The sequence below is a fragment of the Penicillium macrosclerotiorum genome (genome assembly GCF_028827735.1).
Source record: "Penicillium macrosclerotiorum strain IBT 26536 chromosome Unknown utg000011l_segment0_segment0, whole genome shotgun sequence".
In the NCBI taxonomy this organism is placed as follows: domain Eukaryota; kingdom Fungi; phylum Ascomycota; class Eurotiomycetes; order Eurotiales; family Aspergillaceae; genus Penicillium; species Penicillium macrosclerotiorum.
The window spans coordinates 629,509-651,283 of record NW_026643090.1 but is presented as its reverse complement, the minus strand read 5'-3'; the positions used below and the strand labels follow the sequence as shown (position 1 = coordinate 651,283).

At 48.8% G+C, this 21,775-nt stretch overlaps 10 protein-coding genes across 10 annotated transcripts; 5 read left to right on the top strand and 5 right to left on the bottom strand.

The window, feature by feature from the left end:
• Window positions 1-1,124: 1,124 nt before the first annotated feature.
• N7462_011201 (sugar porter family MFS transporter) lies at window positions 1,125-2,936 on the top strand (the record flags this gene model as incomplete). The annotated part of the gene is made up of 3 exons (XM_057082915.1): window positions 1,125-1,332; window positions 1,401-1,516; window positions 1,587-2,936. The coding sequence occupies 3 exons, from the start codon at window positions 1,125-1,127 to the stop codon at window positions 2,934-2,936; spliced, it is 1,674 nt and encodes a 557-aa protein (XP_056928270.1).
• Window positions 2,937-3,270: 334 nt separating this feature from the next.
• On the bottom strand, window positions 3,271-4,289 carry N7462_011200 (NAD(P)-dependent oxidoreductase; the record flags this gene model as incomplete). The annotated part of the gene is made up of 2 exons (XM_057082914.1): window positions 3,271-4,164; window positions 4,242-4,289. The coding sequence occupies 2 exons, from the start codon at window positions 4,287-4,289 to the stop codon at window positions 3,271-3,273; spliced, it is 942 nt and encodes a 313-aa protein (XP_056928269.1).
• Window positions 4,290-5,099: 810 nt separating this feature from the next.
• Window positions 5,100-6,079, bottom strand: N7462_011199 (putative DSBA family oxidoreductase; the record flags this gene model as incomplete). Its single annotated transcript, XM_057082913.1, has 6 exons — window positions 5,100-5,172; window positions 5,219-5,535; window positions 5,604-5,731; window positions 5,791-5,831; window positions 5,879-5,957; window positions 6,046-6,079. The coding sequence occupies 6 exons, from the start codon at window positions 6,077-6,079 to the stop codon at window positions 5,100-5,102; spliced, it is 672 nt and encodes a 223-aa protein (XP_056928268.1).
• Window positions 6,080-6,755: 676 nt separating this feature from the next.
• Window positions 6,756-8,597, bottom strand: N7462_011198 (MFS transporter; the record flags this gene model as incomplete). The annotated part of the gene is made up of 1 exon (XM_057082912.1): window positions 6,756-8,597. The coding sequence occupies one exon, from the start codon at window positions 8,595-8,597 to the stop codon at window positions 6,756-6,758; it is 1,842 nt and encodes a 613-aa protein (XP_056928267.1).
• Window positions 8,598-9,726: 1,129 nt separating this feature from the next.
• Window positions 9,727-10,215, bottom strand: N7462_011197 (F-box domain protein; the record flags this gene model as incomplete). Its single annotated transcript, XM_057082911.1, has 2 exons — window positions 9,727-9,827; window positions 9,885-10,215. 2 exons carry the CDS (start codon window positions 10,213-10,215, stop codon window positions 9,727-9,729), a joined length of 432 nt encoding a protein of 143 aa, XP_056928266.1.
• Window positions 10,216-11,646: 1,431 nt separating this feature from the next.
• On the top strand, window positions 11,647-12,939 carry N7462_011196 (UDP-glucose:hexose-1-phosphate uridylyltransferase; the record flags this gene model as incomplete). Its single annotated transcript, XM_057082910.1, has 3 exons — window positions 11,647-11,744; window positions 11,827-12,011; window positions 12,071-12,939. The coding sequence occupies 3 exons, from the start codon at window positions 11,647-11,649 to the stop codon at window positions 12,937-12,939; spliced, it is 1,152 nt and encodes a 383-aa protein (XP_056928265.1).
• A 501-nt stretch (window positions 12,940-13,440) lies between these two features.
• On the top strand, window positions 13,441-14,772 carry N7462_011195 (aldo/keto reductase; the record flags this gene model as incomplete). The annotated part of the gene is made up of 5 exons (XM_057082909.1): window positions 13,441-13,602; window positions 13,685-13,729; window positions 13,782-13,977; window positions 14,034-14,368; window positions 14,443-14,772. The coding sequence occupies 5 exons, from the start codon at window positions 13,441-13,443 to the stop codon at window positions 14,770-14,772; spliced, it is 1,068 nt and encodes a 355-aa protein (XP_056928264.1).
• Window positions 14,773-18,052: 3,280 nt separating this feature from the next.
• On the top strand, window positions 18,053-19,477 carry N7462_011194 (FAD-dependent oxidoreductase; the record flags this gene model as incomplete). Its single annotated transcript, XM_057082908.1, has 6 exons — window positions 18,053-18,081; window positions 18,166-18,303; window positions 18,353-18,465; window positions 18,531-18,634; window positions 18,705-19,080; window positions 19,134-19,477. 6 exons carry the CDS (start codon window positions 18,053-18,055, stop codon window positions 19,475-19,477), a joined length of 1,104 nt encoding a protein of 367 aa, XP_056928263.1.
• A 365-nt stretch (window positions 19,478-19,842) lies between these two features.
• N7462_011193 (Erg28 family protein) lies at window positions 19,843-20,317 on the bottom strand (the record flags this gene model as incomplete). The annotated part of the gene is made up of 2 exons (XM_057082907.1): window positions 19,843-20,190; window positions 20,255-20,317. 2 exons carry the CDS (start codon window positions 20,315-20,317, stop codon window positions 19,843-19,845), a joined length of 411 nt encoding a protein of 136 aa, XP_056928262.1.
• A 166-nt stretch (window positions 20,318-20,483) lies between these two features.
• N7462_011192 (ketoreductase) lies at window positions 20,484-21,582 on the top strand (the record flags this gene model as incomplete). The annotated part of the gene is made up of 2 exons (XM_057082906.1): window positions 20,484-20,657; window positions 20,719-21,582. The coding sequence occupies 2 exons, from the start codon at window positions 20,484-20,486 to the stop codon at window positions 21,580-21,582; spliced, it is 1,038 nt and encodes a 345-aa protein (XP_056928261.1).
• Between the last annotated feature and the right edge of the window lie 193 nt (window positions 21,583-21,775).

The window sequence follows — 21,775 nt, the reverse complement described above, 5'->3', positions numbered from 1 at the left end:
TCGCCAACGTGAACCCACCTGGTTTCAGTAACCGGGTTGTTTTCGTTTTCGTCTGTGCAGGGCTCAACAAATTTCTCGAAGCAGGAAAAATTGCTCAAACCTGTAAATCTGCTCTTAAGACAGTTGTTGTTTCTTATGACGGAAGGGCATCGACGGCCTCGAACAGATAGAGACACTCTATAGAGCACATCTTCGGCATAGATACGTTGTCAGGGGGGTTGAACAGGATAGAATAGATGGGTCTGGCCAGTGTGGACTGCGATGCTCTCCAAATAAATGTAGGAAATTTAGTCATGGGGGCACTCGCTCGAGTTGCCTATTCGACCAGAAACAGCCAGAGCTGCTTTCCTGTTTTCGTCATCGACGTAGCCGAGTTCAAATATGTCCGCGGGCTCTATCCGTGCTTGGCCAGGCACAGTCTTCTCATTCGCTATGCCCCGACCCAGAATTTACTACATTGCGCAGTTTTCCAGAAGGTGGCGAAAAGAAGCTCGGGTGCATTCCTCTAGAATGACGGACACATTCCAACGATCGCGGATTCCCGACAATGCCTTTACATATGCCGTTGGCATGTCTCCTGAGACACTTGTGTTGTTTTCAATGAATATACGTAGAACAGACAGTGGTCTAAATGTAGGATGAAGCATACATACTACCTAGAATGATGGCATCTCTTCTGATTTCAATCTCCCTCTTGCTTCCCAAGCACTTAGATTGTCATGATCAGGGGTCCTTATAGACCAGGAAATCCACCATAACATAATATGAATCCCCAGAACCCCATCGCCCGGCTCACGTGGACAGGCTCTTTTTGGCTTCGTCAAAGCTGCAAAATGCCTTTCTCCACTCCTTCTCCACCCCAGGAACCCTCCAAACAGTACGGAGTATGTGTTGCCCATGGAGTCAAGAAATTTCCTCCGCCCCATTCCGGTAACGTGGGACGCGAGATCCGGGCCCCCATTTTGTCTGCCATGGTACCCCGAGGGGGAAAGCCGAGTCTCCGTTTGAATCGCGTATTTATTTGCCAGGGCCCTCCTCTGCCGGCCCTCGTTCCTCTTTCCTCCTTATTCCCCTTCCCTTCCCCTTTTCCCCGGCTTCATCTCACCTGAACCGGTCTCTTCAAAATGGGTGTTGGCAACTTGATGGCCCGGCTCAAGCCTGGTGCTGAGTCCCAGTTCTCCTCCCAGGCCCCCACTCCTGCTCGTGCAGACTCGACCGTGGAGAAGGATGAGGGCATCATCGATGACAGCCCCGTCAAGTATTTGACTTGGCGGTCTTTCATCCTCGGCCTGTGTGTCTCCATGGGTGGCTTCATCTTCGGTTACTCGACTGGTAAGCCTCGTTTCACTGCAGCATGCTCCCCAGCCTTTTGAGTTCATGCATTGACTCGGCCGTTACAGGTCAAATCTCGGGTTTCACTACTATGGAGGACTTCAAGATGCGGTTCGCTGAGTACAACGAGAGCACCGGAGAGTATGCTTTCAGCAACGTTCGCAATGGTCTCATCGTCGGTCTGGTATGTCGCGCCATATACTCTCGCCTTCATATGGCATGATCTAGTTTCACTAACGACTGGACTTCTACAGCTGTCTATCGGAACCATGATTGGCGCCCTTGTGGCTGCCCCCATTGCTGACCGCATTGGCCGCAAGTTCTCCATCTCCTTCTGGGCTCTGCTTCACATTGTCGGCATTATCGTGCAGATTGCCGCCACCGACAAGTGGTACCAGGTTGCCATGGGCCGTTGGGTCGCTGGTCTGGGTGTCGGTGCTCTCTCCAGCGTCGTTCCCATTTACCAGTCCGAATCCGCTCCTCGCCAGGTCCGTGGTGCCATGGTCAGCGCCTTCCAGCTGTTCGTCGCTTTTGGTATTTTCATCTCCTATGTCATCAACTTCGGTACTGAGCGCATTCACTCCACTGCTTCGTGGCGCATCACCATGGGCATTGGTTTCGCCTGGCCTCTTATCCTCGGTGTCGGTACTCTGTTCCTTCCCGAGTCCCCCCGTTTCGCCTACAGCCACGGCCGTGTTGAGGAAGCCCGCGAAGTCATGTCTAAGCTATATGGTGTGCCCTCAAACCACCGCGTTGTTATTCAGGAGATGACCGACATGAAGAACAAGCTCGAGGAGGAGAAGGCAGCTGGCAAGGCTCCCTGGCACGAGGTTCTTACTGGCCCTCGCATGTTCTACCGTACTATGCTTGGTATTACTCTGCAGTCCCTGCAGCAGCTGACCGGTGCCAACTTCATCTTTTACTACGGTACCTCCATCTTTGAGGGCGTCGGTATCAGCAACTCCTACGTCACCCAGATCATCCTGGGTGCCGTTAACTTCGGTATGACCTTGCCCGGCTTGTACATCGTTGAGCACTACGGCCGCCGTAAGTGTCTGATGGTCGGCGCCGCCTGGATGTTTGTCTGCTTCTTGATCTGGGCCTCTGTTGGCCACGAAGTCCTCCACTCCAACCCCTCCTCCCACCCTGCCGGTGTTGCCATGATCGTCTTCACTTGCTTCTTCATCGTTGGCTTCGCCACCACTTGGGGTCCCATTGTCTGGGCCGTCTGCGGCGAGATGTACCCCTTCCGTTACCGTGCCACCTGCACCGGTATTGCTACCGCTGCCAACTGGACCTGGAACTTCCTCATCTCCTTCTTCACCCCCTTCATCAACAGCGCGATTGACTTCCGTTACGGCTACGTCTTTGCCGCCTGCTGCTTCGCTGCCATCTTCATCGTCTTCTTCTTTGTCTGTGAGACCCAGGGTCGCACCCTCGAGGAGGTTGACACCATGTACGTTCTCCACGTCAAGCCATGGCAGTCGGCTTCTTGGGAGGCTCCCGATGGCATCGTTGCCGACTTGCACGGCCCCACTGAGCCCAAGGAGGGCAACGGCGAGCACCAGCACCACGAGCCTACTGAGATCCAGGAGGAGCAGTAGATTCGCTCTTAATATCTCAGAGAGGTATGTGGCCTGCGGTTTGAAACCCAAAAAGTTGGGCCAACTGGCAATGGCCTCTTATGTAATTTGTATTCTATGATTTTCTGTGTGTATATTTCACTCACCACCTTTGCTACGATCTCCTAATCGGAATCGAGATTCGAATGAATATGGCTTTTGAACCATAAATGAATTGATATCATAGTAAAATAGATCCACACGTAGAATATAATCGTGAATGCATAGTATGTGTCTAATTTATTCCTGATGAAAATGGCACCATCCCTCCCAATAAGCCATATCCAAACCGAGTCTAGACCCGACTTTCAATTTTCTACTGGTTCCCATATTCCATACCCGCCGCTTTCCTTGCCGCGCCATAAATTCCCGCAATGTCTCCCTTTTCGCCCTTCTCCGCCTTCACCTCCTGGAGGAAATGATCCGTGACTTCGACATTGCGCATGCGCTGCCCAGCCTCTTTGGCGATGTTCGACGCATGCCGGAGATCCTTGCGGGCCAAGTCAACTGCGAACAGCGGTTCGTCACGCTGGTAGTAGTCGCCGGAGATCATGCGGCCCGCGTACTTGGTAAATGGGCCCGGGTCGAACAGGTCCAGCCACTGCTTGAAAGGCGCCGTGCCCAGACCCGACGCCTCCGCGGCCACCATTGACTCCGACAGCACGCCGACGGTGTTGAGGATGAATGTGTTGCCCAGCAACTTGAGGGTCGACGCCTTGCCGACGTCAATGTCCGCGCCCGTCCCGCTGGACAGGTCGATCGTTGCCTTGGCCGTCACACCCTCAAAGAACGGCTTCGCCTTTGCAATCGCCGCCTGCTTGCCCGCAGGCACGACGATCATCTCTCCCGCGTCCGCCATGTTGGGTGCCCCGAACACGGGGCAAGCGACGAAAGCCGCACCCCGCGCCTGGTACGCGGCTTCCGTGCGGCGTGAGGTGTCCGGGTGCACGGTCGAGCAATCGACGAAGGTCTTTGTTGAGAAGTCGATGTCCTTGCCTGCGAGGATGGCCTGGGTGATTGAGTCGATGGCGGGGTCATCGCCGACACAGGTGAAGATCAAGTCGGAAGCCTGGACGGCCTCGGCAAGCGAGTTCGCGACCGTGGCGCGGCCACCGAGGGCTTGTGCATGCGCAGTAGCGCGGGATGTGGTGCGGTTGTAGAGAATCAGACTGGACTGAGGGCCCTTTTGGGCAATGTTGGAGCTCATGCCCTGGTTTTCGGTGGCATTGTTAGCTTTTGCATCTCGCGGCTTTAGAACGCCTGCTCTGTCGATCGGAAGGTACTCACCCGGCCAATGTTGCCGAGGCCGATCCAGGCAACGCGAACTTCTGACATAATGGTGATGATGAGATTTTAATGGAGTGTTGGAGGTGCCGTGAAGAGGGAGAAGTTGCGCAAGCGCAATGAGTCTCCGGTTTAAGGGAAGCTTGAACGTGGGGCAGACGTGGGGTAGAACGAGGATCACTTCCGCGCGGGCTTAGTTCTTAGCCGGGTATGTTCCGATGCCGTTGTAGGATATTCAATTGTCAATTGCTTGACAGGAATATTCTGTTATTTATACTCAACGCGAATTGATGCGAAAGAGTTATGTAGATTCGCTTTCTTCAGCTTCTTCTGTCGCGCTCGGGCTATGCTCAGGGCGAGGTTGCTGGTTTCTCTAAGCAGTGACTCACTAAGGCCGAAATGCCGAGATCGCAAGGCTGCGGGTGTGGGGATGTGGTCTCGGCCTCGAAATCGCTTTCCTCGTGTCCCACTTTAAAATACAAGCAATTTGAATTGGTAAAGTTGCTAAAATTATATGATATCGAGAGTGTTTGCGGAGAACGACGTGACCGCTCTTGTAGATACACACCCCTGTCGCCCAGTATATTTCCTGGCCACATGTTCTGAAAAAGAACTGTGAGCTACAAGCCCGATCGTTTATAGCGACCTGTTGAGATCAAGATCTTTTAAGATTTTACTAAAATCGGCCAATCTCAGAATCTTATTGCAATGAAGACCAGGGGTTTAAAGATACATGAAATATGTGGCTGGGAGTGTCTTTTCAGACCCCTTCAACGGTTTGTTCCGTCTGCATATTAATCACTGCACAAACTATGTTCTAACTGAATGAACAGAGAATAGAAAGAAAGCAAGAAAATCAGTCTACAAGCGCGCTTTCTCAACAATAGTCACATCCTGGAACGGAATTCCCAAGTACTGCCACATGAACGCAAACCTAAAACCATTAGTTTCAGTTTGGAAGCGCAAGGAGGATGACTTACCGATCGCTTCCAAAGAAGGGCTCTTCTTTGCCATCTTTGTTGCGCACCCAGAACCAGGGAGCTCCGTATGCACCTTGATCAAGCGCCTTTTGTGTGTTAGCTGTCAGAGCCTCTTTGTACTCAGAGCTGGAGGCGGCTGCGAGAATTTCTTTGATTTCTTGGTCGGAGAAATCGTGAGTCTTTAGCAGCTCAGTCATGTGTTCGGGCTTGCTGATATCGATATTCTTATAGTACATCCACTCCGACAGCGAGAGGAAGGTGGTCTCGAAGCGCTCACGGGGATAGTGTCGCTTGATGTAGATCATGCATCGTTGGGGCTGGAGTATGTTAATTGGATCATCTTTCTTTGTAAATACTAACTAATCTGCTCAAGATGGGTACTGACCATGATCGAAAGGATAGGGAAGAAGTCGGGGGGCCGAATCGTCGGCACGCCAAAGTACTTGCATGCCCGCTGCTGGTCAAACTTGGAGTAGGCTGCTTTGGCTGGTAGTGTCCACGGGGGTTTGTTTCCTTATTTCAAGCCAGTCAGCATGTTGACGTTAAATCCACAAGCCACACGAGATGAATACCTGAGCCGACATTGATACCGCCCAAGAACACGGGATGCAGCCTGCGGCAAGTCAGTCATCGGACTAGAGTCGCATAAGCCGTACTTACTCCACTTCAACGTTATGAGACTCAAGCGCTTTGCGATTTCGTCTTAGATACAGTGCCGCATAGTACGAATATGGAGAGACTGCGAAAACAAATAAGCGATCTGCTGGACTCGAGAGCAACCCCTACAAGCCCCCGTCCTGCATGGCTCGCAGATAATATAATCATACCGCAGTCGACGAAGGCGTCTATCTTGCCCGACATAATGAATGAAGTGCTGATTGGCGATCAGAATAGGGTATCTCAATGATGTGCTTAATCGTGCATGGTGGAGGGGAAATGATTATATTAATTGGGGAAAGCTTGCGGATGGCCCGAGGCGGAGAAGGACCGAGGCTGTTGTGGGACGCGCCTGATGAGTGATCAAGGAATTGGCGCACGGATACGGCGCCGAAAGTATGAGGCGTCGTCAACGCACCTGTGTTGGTATACAATTACGATAAATTCTAGGCAAAGAAGAAATAATGAAAAATTATGTATTATTGATGCTAATGCTTTTGGCTATGAGAAAACCTCTCTCATTGTATGCTATGGTGATGTGGTGATGGTTGCTCCAACTAAAACAAGAAGTAAGGAACCTTCCCTGTCTGAGGTTATGAACTCGGGCGCGAGTCTGAGACGAAGATTATACGCCAAGAATGGCAGTGGCTCTGTACCTAGAAGACAGCATGGTGGCAGTGATCGTCTAGTTCTTGAGACACAGGCGACTGCATGAGCCTTAGGTCAGCCAATTCGTCCTTCCTTCAGAAAGGGACAAGATTGAAGAAAATCGAATATCTTCTAGATTTGGCACTCTGTAAATGCCCTTTAAATTTGAGAAAAAAGATTTCCTCAGAGCTTGACGTTTTGAAAACAGTTATAATCAATCGACAGCGCTCATTCAATCCTTTCGATGACCACTAATAGCCGACTGTCGGGTATTGACCAAATCCAAGTCGTAAGGATTCTCTTCATACTGAGTTGCAGTGAGGGTCCGGTGCATCGATCGCCCGGATTGACGAGAGGCTCGAGAAGCATACCGCGCAATGTTGACATCATGCGAGGGGACCGTGGATAGGCTATCACTATCGCTAGAATCATGCAAATCATCGGAGATTTCGGTAGTCGGTGTCTCCTTCTCAGCCTCTTTTCCGGTAATCGCCTCCTTTCGGGCCTCGGCCTGGTTCTTCTCGGCGAGGCGGCGCATGAAGGCATCGGCTTCAGCTGCAAAGGTACATCGCTGTCGAATCCGAGCGCCATATTTGTAGAAGATGAAAGGGAAAGGCACACAGATCAAAGACAAGAAAGCCGGAATAGATGAAGCCCAGTGAATACCCAGGTTTTCATACATGTAAGTGGTGAACAGGGGGAAGGCCATGCCAAACAAGGACCGGAGTGCAGAATTCGCTGCTAATACCGATGCGGCGAAGATGGTATAGGAGTCGATCAGATAGTTGAACACACTGAGGAAGACAAGGACCATGCCAAAGCCGAATGGTGCACCCGCAGAAATAGACGCCATCCAGTGAATACTTGGTGAATTCGTCCAAGCAAACCAGAACAACCCAACAGGCAGGGCAATACCACCCACCATGCTTGGCGGCAGTCGAACTTCTGGAGGAAGGCGATCGGTGGTTTCGCTGCACTTCTTTGCATAGCGCATATTCTCCGGGAAGGTGTATATAACGGCGAGGATCATGCCAACAAGGATACCCAAGAAAGCAAGACCGCCGACACCTTCACTCCAGCCTCGAACCTCCTGGAACACGATAGGGTAGGCAGCGAAGAGCATATAGAGTGTACCATAAATGATAGACATATAAATGGAAAACAATAAGACGATAGGTTCGCGGAATAGCAGAATCCATGGACGGGAGAGCGCTGTTTTGAGAGTTTTCCCTAGGGGAGTATGGCCGCGCTCGATCTCGATCTTGCTCCGATAGACTTTGCCAGTAATCTCAGAAAGTTTCTCTGCTCGGCGACGCAGGAGGACAGGCGCATAGGTTTCTGGTAACAAGAAAATGATACATAGCCAGAGCGCACCGGAGAAAGCAGCCATGAATCCTTCGACCCAGCGCCATCCAGCCCCAGTAGCAAGAAAACCTCCAATGATAGGGCCAATGGTAGGTCCCAAAAACGGCGCGGCAGCAAAGAAGCTAATCGCAATGCCACGCTGTGAGGCAGGGAACATATCGGCGATCGTGCCACCGGCATTTCCAAATGGTGAGGAGCCAAAGCATCCAGCAAGGAATCGCAGAATGATCAACGTCTGAATATTCTGTGAGCCGGCTGCACCCGCATTGAAAGCAGTTAGAAACGCAAAACTGATGGTGAAGATATGCCGCCGACCAAAGATCTCACTCAGGGGTGCCCAAATCAACGGCCCGATGGCAAATCCAAGAACGAAAAGAGACACGCCGAGGATGGCAATCTCTTCTGCGACACCAAAATGAGCAACCACTTGCCCCAGGCCGCCCGAGAATGCAGAAGACACCAATGCAACGGCGAGAGTAACAAATGATACCAGAATCGTAATCGCCCACTTCTTAAAGAACCCGAAATTCATCGGGTTACGCGGATCATTTGGTAGCCATATCACCGCATAAGGATCTTCCTCGGTACCGGAACCCGAATAGGGATACTGGGCAACCTCTTGGGTAACAACTTTTTGATCGAAAATCAGACGCCAGAATGGGATTTTGGAGGGAAGTGAGGCTTCATCCCCAGCACCGACGGGAGCCATGATTCGACGGAGCAGATGCGCCTTTCCCCGTATTCCAACCACCCCAATTCAGCTCTTGCTGTATGGAGACTTGAAGCAGAGATCGGCCCAGTTATGCAGATCAGCGGTCGATAGACGGGATCGTGATAGAATTCAAATCTTGAAAAAACATCGCGTTCATTTGAGACAGTGAACAAGAATCTTCAAAGTATTGACCCACTTTGATAGCCGGCAACCTCGGCTTTTTCCTAGCGGAGTTAATGAGTTCTAGGTAGGGTGGGATGCCGCTCTTACCATTGGACAGTCAGTTGAGTGACTCGGCATCCAGTGCCGAGTAAACAGCGGGTAAGCCATCGCCCGCACAGAGTTTTCACTGGTTGGTTTGGCCCTCCGACTGTCTACGGCATCGGCCCGAGCGCCACCCATGGCGAAAGGCTGTATAAGCAACGCGGCTTCCCGAGAGGAACCTGGTTAGCTACGAGATTGGCTGTTCGAATCAAGTCGTTATCAAATTCAGGTGTTACGGAGAAATGTACACAGTGAATTAGAAGACTAATATTGATTGGTTGGTAGGAAGGAAAGAGAGAAAGCTATCTGACTAGTAACATAATCCAAGCGCCAATCTACATGAACATGCTCAAAAAGATTCAGTTCGTAGAACATTTCAAACAGTGTGTGTTTTTCAATTACAAAATAGCCTTTGTAATCTCCGCAGCGATTAAGATCTCATTCTTCCATCACCGGTTCCTCCATGCTTCAACACTTTCAGCTTGGAATGTCGAAACCAATTTAATCTTGCTGAAGAAATCGATCAATCTTTTTCTACAAAAGCGGCTTCGTCGATGGCCTGCTCTTCGGTTGAATATAGATGAAATCAGCACCGGCTCGGCTTGACAATTAGTTGCTGATGGTGATATTTGATGTCGATGTGTTTGATGGCTGGGATTCCATCTAGCGCAATTGCGCCCAAAATATCAGCGTGAATCGACATCGGCATCTTCATCTCAAGAGGCCGGAGACTCCGTTCCTCTCGAGCAAAAGCATGGGTAAGACATGAGGCTGCCAGCTTCGAGAAAAAAAAATCTGTTCTATAAGAAACAAGACCAATCTCATGCTCCATTAGTAGGTTATAAGTGATAGATAAATAACCTTATTGGCTGAGCGCGAGAAGATGGATTATATCCTTGCTATGCTGAGCTCTTTCAGCGTTTTCGATGGTGGCCAGCAACCGTATTGCGAGAACGTAAATCTCTACGAGTCTGTCAATTAATAGTACTTTTCTCTTCAAAGGGAGATCCGGTGAATCACCTTCCAGCACTAATTCATAAGCGACAGAGCCGTCATCGTTGATGTCCATACCTGAGAACTCTCTGTTCTTTGCACGGGCTGAAATCTTCAAGCCAAAGGTCTTCTCTGAGTCGGCCCAAAATATGGTTGGCGAAGGCGAATTGTCGGTTTGTTGTTCTAACCATTCTCTCTTGATGCGGATAAAAGTCCCTTGTGTGAAAGGTTGGGAGGAGCCAATCCAGCGCTGCCCTGGCACCAAGACTAGGCCCAATTTTATGGACAGTTGGGCGAAGGATTCAAAAGGCTCTAAAATAAGGTCCTGGACCATAGTAGTCATCTCCTTCTCACCCATATCTTGAGTGTAGATGTATATAAAATCAACGCCCCCGGCCAAAAACAGTATTCTTTTTGGTGAATTGTTTGGTAATTGGCTCCCAGGTATATCTTCATACGACTCTGAAGGACTTGGCTTGAGGCTGAACCTTGCAAATGTCCTCGATAAAGGGGTAAGACCTTCCGACATCTCATGCATCTCCCCAGTATGTTCATAGCAGCATCGAATACGAGGTGCAGTGATATCAGGAGGTGCACAACGTAATAGAAGGTTCATGTCTTCTCGTGGGAAGTTCGTGGCCATTCGTGCGTGAAGAATGTAAACAACAGTAGAATATATCCATTTGCAGGTGGTAGCCAGGTTCAACAGATGCGTTGTGTCTAAGAATGATAGAAAACCTGTCAAGATCTTCGAACCGAAGTCAGCAAATATGTCCTCAGTAGACTCGATATTTGATCTATGAATCTCTTGATGTACTGGCTTACTTCAACAGGGAGAGTCAGGATTGGCGGTTCCATCTGTTTCATATCTTCCTTGCCGCTGGAAATCTGGCTATTCTCACTCAGATATAATGTTGTAGACATATTGATATCAAAGATTTGGGTAACTATTAATAAATTTGAAGAGGGGAGAAAGACTCTCTATGAAGGGGAGGAAGGAGACCCAATTGGCCAAAACCAAGATTAAGGAGAACAAGAACTAAGAAGGGAAGCTGATCAGAGATAGGACTGTTCTTGCAAGGGATTCCAGCTTTTTTTTATAAGGATATAGAGATCTGAAGACATTGCATGGTCTGGCTGTCTTTCTGCTTCTCGTGGACATCTATTGCATGATGCGATGGATGTGCGACAAGAGAAGGGCTTATCGCTCTTGATAGCCAAGGTCAGGTGACGTCATGTGTTGTGGGACAGAAAACTCAGTCCAGTCCGTCTTTTTCCTCTTCGGAGCCAGAATGCAGAGTGGAGATTTCCAACTGACACCAACCTGCTCTTCTCTCAATCGGGCTAAAATCACCCGATCCTCCATGTCTCCACTGTGGTGTGTGCCTGCATTCACCCCGGTTCCCCCGAGCGCGGGATCCCGAAACGATTCCTTTACGGCTCACCGAGGATATTGACAGGCATGCCAAGACCAGAATGGCCTGCGTCTTGTATGATCGCATTCCTCACAATGGCCTTTTTTTGGCTTGAAATCACATTGAAATCAATGAGCTGCTTCTACCAATCAGAAAGATGTAAATTTTGCTATAATTCCCATGGCCTGTGGTGTGCATTTGTCCATCTGCGTTATTTTCCGGAGACCCCGCGCCTCCCCGCCGGAGGTCCAACCGAAAGGCCCTTTTACCGGTCCGACTTGGCGGGGGACTTTTCTGCCATTTGGTCTTGTTGCTCTTGCTTTCGCCCTTCTTCCTCCCCAAGGTACTCCGTCAAAACTCATAAATAACTCACAATGGAGAACGTCCTGGATGACATCTCGCACCGTCGATACAACCCCCTTCGGGGCTCACACATTCTTGTGTCTCCTCACCGAACCAAGCGTCCATGGCAGTGAGTCTTTGCTTCTTCCTTTGCCCCGCCATTGTGCGACACTAGCATGCACTAACTGCTGAAATCATAATCTTGTGCATAGAGGTCAACAAGAGAGTCCCTCAAAGACCACTTTACCCTCCTATGACCCGGCTTGCTACTTGTGTCCTGGAAATCAGCGAGCCCAGGGTGACGTCAACCCAAAATATGACAGTACCTTCGTCTTCGTGAACGACTACAGCGCCGTTAAAGAGGAACAGGCGGAATACGATGGTGGAAGCACCGATGGTTTGTTGAACCTGTGCCCTTTGTCTTTCAGATTGTGCACCAGTGCTCATTTATTCCAGATCTTGAATCCCGCTTTCTCAAGGCTGAGCCCGTTACGGGCAAGTGCTACGTCCTCACCTTCTCCTCCGCGCATAACCTGACCCTAGCCGATCTGTCGCCGATTGAAATTGTTCCCGTCATCAATGCCTGGACCGAGATCTATACTGCCCACTTGTCGCCTAAGTCGCCGCTTGCTGAGCAGGCTCCCGCCACTCATCTCCAGCCCAATGCACACAATGCTAGCATCACCAAACCTAAGGAGCAATATCGCTATATGCAAATCTTTGAGAACAAGGGTGCTGCTATGGGATGCTCAAATCCTCACCCTCATGGTCAAGTCTGGACCACCAGCACGCTGCCCGAGGAGCCGGCTGCTGAGCTGGAGCAGCTGCGCCGCTACCGCCAAGAACACGGTGGTAGCCACATGCTGGAGGACTATGCAGCTCTGGAGAGTCACAAGCAGGAGCGTGTTGTTTTTGAAAACGAAGCCTTCGTTGTTGTCTGCCCCTGGTGGGCGACCTGGCCTTTCGAGACCATGATTATCAGCCGCACCCACAAGCGTGCATTGGTCGACCTTTCCGAGTCCGATAAGACCCTCTTGGCCGAGGCTATTGCTGAGATCACTCGCCGCTACGACAACCTCTTCGAGACTCACTTTCCCTACAGCATGGGTATTCACCAGGCCCCGCTTGATGGAACTGCTGAGGAGGTCGATGCTTCTTATCTGCACTTGCACTTCTACCCGCCCCTTCTGCGCAGTGCGACTGTCCGTAAGTTCCTTGTCGGTTATGAGCTGATGGCCGAGCCTCAGCGAGATATTACACCTGAACAGGCTGCCGCTCGCCTACGTGGATGTGGCGGTGAGTTGTATCGGAAGAAGCTCGAGTAATTGTTGTCATTTATATAGAAAGCAGTCATGATGATAGCTCACATAGTATCACTGCATCATGATTCCGACTTTCTCCGGGGACCAGAGGACTTGTTGAAATCAAAAAGAGTTCTGCATATAACAAACTTGGTAATCGTAAAAAATAAATCACTGTGAGTTCTCCAGTCTTGTCTGTTTCCCTTCCCATGCATGGCATCGGCCCGACACTCCGCAAATTAGTCACAGTGGCCTCGTATTCAGATCCCAGGAGTCTTTCTGGGTCCCCTCAACCAATGAGAGCTCATTGGAACTGAGATATACATTTACCATGAGTTAACTTGTTTATATATTCATTCATGCTTAGAAATCAATGACTCGTATCTATCGTGATGAAAGGCTGTCGGATGCCAAGAAGTCACCTATTTAAACAAGACATCTTCTGTGGAGATGGGAAAATAATCAAGGAAAATTCGAATCCCTGGTCTGCAAACTACTAGTTTCATTGAATTATCAACCTTGACAATGGCTACTCAGCTCCCTCCTCTATTGGCCGAGTCGAAGATTAATACGAAAGTTTCATATAGGCGACTGGGACATAGTGGTCTTTGGATCTCGGTTCCCATTCTCGGGGGTATGAGCTTTGGAGCATCTGAATGGGGTCCATGGATTCTCGATGAAGAAAAGGTACTTGATTTTCAAAAAAAAAAAATTCCAAAAAATCTCAAAAAATCTTTCGACTGAAGAGCACTAACATTCAAATACGAAGGCGCTGCCGCTGCTAAAAGCTGCCTATGATTGTGGCCTCAATACTGTAAGAGAAGATAACGAAGGTTCTTTCTTCGTGGAGTCGCTAATTTTTGAAGTGGGACACGTCAAATAACTATTCCAATGGGAAGTCAGAGGAAATCATTGGAAAGGCTATCAAAACTTACAATATCCCTCGCCACAAACTTATAATTCTTACCAAATGCTGGTCGCCCATTAGCGAGCATGAAAATGTATATGTTGTACCATTCGCAGATGCAATGCGAAAGGATAAAGAATATGTCAATCAATTTGGTAATTTTCTATTGACCTAAATCAATTATTAAACAGTTCAATGCTGACTTCAGAAGGACTTTCTCGCCAAGCTATTTTCAATGCAGTCGAAGCTTCTCTAAAGCGATTGGGCCTTGACTACATTGACGTTTTCCAGATTCATCGATTTGATCCATATACTCCCATTAAAGAAACGATGGAAGCACTTCATGATCTTGTTCGATGCGGAAAGGTCCGCTATATTGGTGCCAGTTCGATGAGAACTTATCAGTTTATAATGATGCAGTCCTGTGCTGAGCAGCATGGATGGACCAAGTTCATTTCTATGCAAAATCAATACAGTCTGCTGTACCGAGAGGAGGAACGCGAAATGAATCGCTTTTGCAATGAGACAGGAGTTGGACTTATCCCAGTGAGCTGTTCACCCTGCCATATCAATTGTATTTTTACGCGGCAGCTGTTCTAACCAGATGCTACCAATTCTAGTGGAGTCCTCTCGATGCTGGCCGCCTGGCTCGTCCACTTCAGCAAGTTGGTTCTACTGCCCGATTAAGAAACACCGACCCAGATGATATTCCTGCTCCTGACGCCATGATAATTCAAAGAGTGAAAGAGTTGGCCAATAAGAAGAAATGGACGATGAGTCAAGTCGCTTTGGCTTGGGTGAGTCGTCGCGTGGTGAGTCCCATTGTCGGCTTTTCTTCAGTAGAAAGAATGCAAGAATCGCTCAATTGCGGGGAGAGAGCCTTGGAAAACGAAGAAGAAATTTATCTCGAGGGGCCATACTTGCCAAAAGCCATAAGTGGTCATGATTGAGGGGATCCCCCTTAAAAGGGGCCTAGGTAGAGGCAGTAGTTAGATTAATCGGAATGACCATTTTCAGTTCTTCAGAGGACTTTACAGTCCACCTAGATTCTATTTGCCTCGCCAGACCCAGCTGTGAGCTTTCCTAGTTCAATATATAGTATAATAGGTTTGATCCTAGTATCTACTAAGGTACCTAACTCAATATAGAGCAGGAACACCCCTAGCGGCTAAAGAAGAGAATGAGTGTCTGAGTCGCTATAGACAGCAGGATGGCCTTATATATCACATCTTCTATCATATCATTAGTTTCTGCCGGAGGCCACTTCTCTACTACAGTATTCTCGATAATCTTCTCGATTCTTTTTCCGACCTCTATTTGGATTTTTCTCAGTCTTGTTGAACGGTCCCTTTTTTTAGAGAAAAGAAAAGGAAGCTAGCGAGGATGAGTGACAAGTTGTTATTTCCACATGACTAGATCTTAAAATCCACTGAATCTCCATGAATAAATGTGAAAGCTCTCGGGTGCCATTAGATTCTCTCTTCCCGGCATTGACAGTCAGCGGGGAACCCTACTACGTATTTTCCCGCTGTGGACCCGCACTAGGTAAGCCTCGGAATATTCCTACGCCAAAAGTCCAATTCAATTCTGACTTACCCGGCGGAATCAAATCATGTCCTCTGTGCCATCGGCAAATCGACGGCCTTATCGCTCCCACAAAACACCGGCCTGCGATCGCTGCCGGCGATTCAAACGGAGATGCACCGGTGGCGGGCCCGGGGATCCCTGTGTGCTTTGTAAATTACAAAATGTTCCATGCCTGCCATCAGATATTGCCAGGGCCCATTCTGAGTTGAGTCGATCAAATCAAACCCATACATCACGACGACAAAGGCAAATTCAGGGGATACCCGGTAATAATAACCCCATTGGCCCAAATCTTGCACAGCATTCCGAAAAACAGGCTCTTTGTGGTTTAGAATCAAATGAGCATGATGCAACACATCTCGGAATTTCAAGAGGCGAATCATCAATTGTTATAAGTCCTGTCCTCTCAGAGGATGTTCAAGCACTCGAGCGGTACTTTTCTTCTGATCCTCCTGCAGGGGAGCACTTTATTGGGCCAGATAGTTTGGATAAGTCACTCGTTTATATGAACGTACCTCGACATCGTGAGGGCCTTGCGATTGCAAAGCATCCAGCAAAGCTCCAAAAGGAAATTTTGTGGCAAATTATTCGACCTTACGCGGCAGAATTGGTTCGCTTGTAAGTGATTATTTGCTCTCATGCATACATCCTAAGTTTTCATCCCCAGCAAGATATTCACATAGCCATTATTCCCAAGATACTTTCTGGAATTCCATCCAGCTTTTCCTATACTTGATGAGGTCACATTTCTCGAAATATATGAACAGGATGATAAAATTTCCCCTGCTCTTCTTTGCGAATTTTTTGCCTTATCCCTCACGCTATGGGACCATTCTGATTTCCTTCGGCAACACCACAAACCCGACCTACAATTTATTTGGAATCTGGCAGTTGAAGGTCTGCAGCAAGACTTTCTGGCTCCAGGCCTATCCACGATTTACTCTGTTCTTTTTGATATGACAGGGCGCCCGATCTACTCTGTATTGGGTAACACTATCAACGATGGGCGAGCTGTTGCACTCGCTCGTAGCCTAGGCTTGAACCGTGATCCCACGAACTGGAAACGCCCTTATAGTGAAAAGAATCTTAGAGTCCGTCTGTGGTGGGCAATTTTGATTCACGATTACTGGTAGATTCTTCTCTCTACATGCAGTCACTTATCATTCTACTCGGTTGCTAACAGGGGAAATAGGTCGAGTTTTGCGCACGGGGTGGCGCCAAATATTACAAACCGACAATACGATGTCCCAATTCCTACTTTGATTGATCTCACCCACAGAAAGCAGTCCCAGAATATGCTCAAAGCCTCAGAATGTTTTATTCATCTCTGTTCTCTTACCGTCATCTTGGGGGAGGTTCTTCCACTTGTGTACGATCTTGAGCAGAGAGATATTTGGAGAGATATTCGTCGGCTCGAAGCAAATTTGGATACCTGGGAAGAAGAAGTCACTTTGCCGCTAAAAGGTCGAAGTAAGAAATACCATGGCACTGTTTCTGGACTGAGTAGCTTATGCTTGAGCTACCTTTCTATCCGCTTGCTTTTATGCCGCATTGCTTTTCGAGTAAGTTCTAGCGCTCCGAGTTAGGACAAGGAAGCTCACAAAAACAGGCTGCAAATAAATCATGTTCGGCCGATATAGACCGGACCGCGACCTTGCAATTCTATCTCGGAAGACTTCGCCGATCGGCCCAGGACATTGTTGAATATGTGTGCTCCCTGGAACGGGAACAGTTACGCGAGTTCTGGCTTGTTTGTGAGTATTATTCACCTGATACATTTGATTCTTATTTCTGAACGGATATTATCGCAGATACGGCACATCATCTTACTTTCACATGCATAATTCTTCTTCGCTGCACGATTGAATCCTCTGACGATGTCATCACCGAGTCCTGCAAATCTAGCCTTATTAAATTCTGGGCCAAGCTCCAAGATATTGCTAAAAATGAAGGATGGGACTTGGCTGTCATGTGCATCTCCCGTTGCGGAGAGTCTTTGGCCAAGGTGATGTGCTCTTTAAATAAAGTGAGGAACGACCCTGTGTTATCAAATCAAGAAAATCCCTCTGGGGGCTCTGTTTCTGAGGGCTTCAATCAGCAGAATAGTGCCATAGGCGATGCGAATAACTTAATGTTGAGCGAATCGTCGCCTGATGGCATCATATTCTCTAATCTTGACTTATGGTTTGAGGATTCCGCCGACACTTTTTGGAGTGGTCTAGATTTCACGCCTTTTTCTGAAGAGACCGATACTGGGCATGTATATCTCTGAGTCTATTACTGAAGTAGTTTTTCATAATATGTACTTCGAGTGTTGAATGCTTCTTTTCTTTATTTGAGAAAGATTACAGCTTGTTTCTCGTGATGAGAGATCCTGTGTGTCATTAAAGGATGATAGTATACCGTAGGAAGCCTTGTACAAGGTGGGATTCCGGCGGAAAACTCTCTCTCCGCCGGAACGGGCTAGGCTTATTAAGGGGCGCGACGAGCCGCCCGGACCCTATCACATCACTCTCTTATTCCTCTCAATATTCTGTGAGTCAATAAAACCACCATCGAAAACACTCTATTTATGGTATTTAAAGCCCATTGAAACACTCTCAACTCTCTTTCACTGATTTTGCCAAATTTATTGCATTCAAAATGACAGCGAACAACATTGTCGTCATTGGGTGAGAAATTGAACCATCTTCATACAAACTGCACATTGCTGCTGCTCAAACCCGAGAGACCACTGACTCGGCATCATTACATAGTGCGGGAGTATCTGGCCTCACAACTGCGCTGTTGTTATCCCAGGATCCAGCCAATAAAGTCACAGTGGCTTCCAAGCATATGCCAGGAGACTACGACATTGAATATGCGTCTCCATGGGCGGGTGCAAACTATATGCCGTACGTTACTCTCTTCCATTGCACATCACTATTTAGATTCTCACTATAGTAAAATCAGATTTGGAAAGAAGGATAGCGATCATGCAGAATGGGAGAGAGCCACTTGGCCCAAGCTGCGGGATCTAGCAAAGAATCACCCGGAATCAGGTATTCACTTTCAAGGTATGGAAATGCAATTTCTACAAAGACTTACGCGGTTGGCTTCAATGGTCTCACTCATTATCCAGATGTGACCATTCATAACCGAATTAAGGATCAAGACTCTGTTACAGGCCAATGGTCTGCAGAATTAACCCAGGCCGAGCCTTGGTTCAAAGATGTTGTTCCCAACGTAAGTCATCGAATATTCCATTCGGTCGCCTGGCTATGAAAGAGATATTATATGCTCACTCAACACACAGTTCCAAAATCTTCCTCGGGAGCAACTCCCTGGTGATATTGACAATGCGCAAAAGTTTACCTCTGTCTGCATTAACACAGCAATTTATCTTCCCTGGTTGGTCGGCCAGTGTATCAAGAACGGTTGTGTGTTCAGAAGGGGCGTGTTCAAGCACATTTCCGATGCTGCAGATGCTCATCACTCTGGTGCCAAGGCAAATGTGGTTGTTAACTGCACCGGCCTCGCCTCACGAACTCTTGGGGGGGTGGTCGATAGTCAAGTTTACCCTGTTCGTGGCCAAATCATGATTGTGCGAAATGACCCCGGATCCATGTCCGTGATTTCCGGCTCCGATGATGGAGGAGACGAAGTTTCATATATTTTCCCTCGGGCTGCAGGTTTGTCAATTCTTCGAAAACGATTTCTACGGCCGATCGCTAATCTTATCCAGGGGGTGGGACCGTAATTGGCGGAACTTACCAAAAGGATCAGTGGGATCCCCTACCGGACCCCAACACCGCCAACCGAATTATGCAGCGTGCCATTAAGCTCGATCCCCGACTTGTCAAGAAGGGCCAGGGGGTTGAAGGGCTGGACATCGTGAGACATGGAGTTGGCTTGCGTCCTGCCAGAACAGATGGCCCGCGCATTGAGAAGGACCAAGTCAATGGGGTCAAGATTGTTCACAACTATGGCCATGGAGGATTCGGCTATCAGGTATCTTTCAGTTGTGCTGAAAAGGCAGCCAATCTGGTGAATGAGCTCATCTCAGGACAAGACCGAGCTAAGCTGTAAATAGCAGATGGGTAAACAGAGGCGAAGATTATCTTTGGTCCCTGCTCATTGTGATTCGATACTTAAGAAAATGACCGACGACCCTTCAGGTTCAAATCGATATTATAAATACGAAGACATATATCTGCGCAGTACAACGTGTGAATGTGAAAATCTGTCGTAGATATGGTATATGATATATTATTTGGCTACAGGGTGTTGTAATATTCAACAGCCATCATCTATATTTTGGAACATATTGACATCCTTCAATGAATGATGCAAGGATATTCATAGAAAAGAGGACCTTCATCCGCTTTTCAATCCATGATCAGCAGCTTTGGGTACCTGGCATCCATACACCTCCATCCTTCCCTTCATGCCGCTTAGACACTCAGATAAGCCTCCCGTTGGGTCAACATCCAAGCCAGGGAAGATGAAGCCACGATCAACGGGCTCAAAAATCTCCCACGCAGAGAGGCATTGCCAAACACGAGCTCTCCAACAAAGTGTGTTAAAGCAATGCCGTATGTCCACAGGGCAAGATCGTAGGCGACAGCATTGTTGATGTTGTAGGCGGCTGTCATACGTACTACCGCAGAGAGGAAAGTCCAAGTGCCAAAAACGCGACCGGACAATGGCTCCACTGGGACGGCGCCATTGGTGTAGAGCTTCGAGGTATATTCGGAGGAGCAGTAGGCCTGGAGACTGTTGACAGCGGAAACCACGGAGACCTAGGTTGATGGAGTTAGCGAAGCTTCTACCGAAGTCGAACGAAGTCGAACCGAGTTAACATACGAAAAGAAGCCACTTGGGTAAAAAGCCATCAAATGGCGGCAAGTAGGACAGCAAGTGATCCATGGCAGCGTAGTCAATGGAGATTGGGTTGGGGATGATTTCCTTGTGAGGACGGAGACCGAGGATGTTTGGAAGTTTGGGGTTCTTGGCGTCGATCAACCTTCCCCCAACAAGCTGCATCTCTTTTTCCCCCTCGCGCCCTCTTCCTCACGCCCCATAAACAACCACCATGGATCTGTCCAAATATACCGAGTGCCTCGCGCAATGGCCCAGCCACCTGGCTCCTGGCCTGCCAACCATCGGCGCGCTGCTCCTCCTCGCAGCTGGAGGGCTGACCGTCGCTTGCAAGGTCTGGTCGTTCGTACGGGTGCTTCTGAGCCTCTTCGTGCTTCCAGGCAAACCTGTATGTCCTGTTCTCCCTGGTTCGGTAGCTCGTTCTCAAACTGACAGTCAAATTAACCTAGCTACGCTCTTTCGGTCCTCCCGGTAGCTGGGCCGTCGTCACCGGTGCCTCCGACGGTCTCGGTAAGGAGTTTGCGCTGCAGCTGGCCCGTGCCAAATTCAATGTTGTACTGGTTTCGCGGACGGAATCGAAACTGATTGCCCTTGCGGAGGAAATTAAACAACAATTTCCGAAGGTGGATACCAAGATTCTAGCTATGGACTTTTCGCGCAACGCAGATGCGGACTACAAGGCGCTGGGAGCTCTGGTCTCCGATCTGGATGTTTCCATCCTGATCAACAATGTCGGCCAGAGCCACTCAATTCCTGTTCCGTTCGCCCAGACCCCCGCGGATGAGATGTCCAACATCATTAACATCAACTGTCACGGTACCTTGCGTGTTACACAGCTCGTTGTCCCTGGTATGACGCAGCGCCGTCGCGGTCTTGTCCTGACCATGGGCTCATTCGGTGGTCTCCTTCCTACCCCTCTTCTTGCCACTTACTCCGGCAGCAAGGCCTTCCTCCAGCAGTGGTCTACTGCCCTGGGATCCGAACTTGCCCCATATGGGATTGATGTGGAGCTCGTCCAGGCCTATCTGATCACCTCCGCGATGTCTAAGGTCCGCCGTGCTTCTGCGTCAATTCCCACTCCTCGTGCCTTTGTCCGCGCTGTCCTCTCTAAGATCGGCCGTCACGGCGGTTCCTCTGCATATGCCTATAGCTCTTCCCCCTTCTGGAGCCATGGTCTCATGGCTTGGTTCCTGACTTCCGTTACATCGCCCTACAATAGCTTTGTGGTGTCGCAGAATAAATCCATGCACGAGACCATTCGCAAGCGTGCTCTCCGTAAGGCGGAGCGGGAGGCTCAGAAGAAGAGTACCTGATATGTGGCTCCTGGGAGTGCAGATGTGATAACTGACGAGCGCGTGGAATGTCACCAAAACGATTCACCGCTTGATTGATAAAGGGAGATGCGGACGGAGATTCAAAAACATATAGCTTATGAGAGCGACGACTCGGATGTATTAGAAAGCAATATAATTTCTTAACTCTTTCAAGATCATGATTTAATGCTAT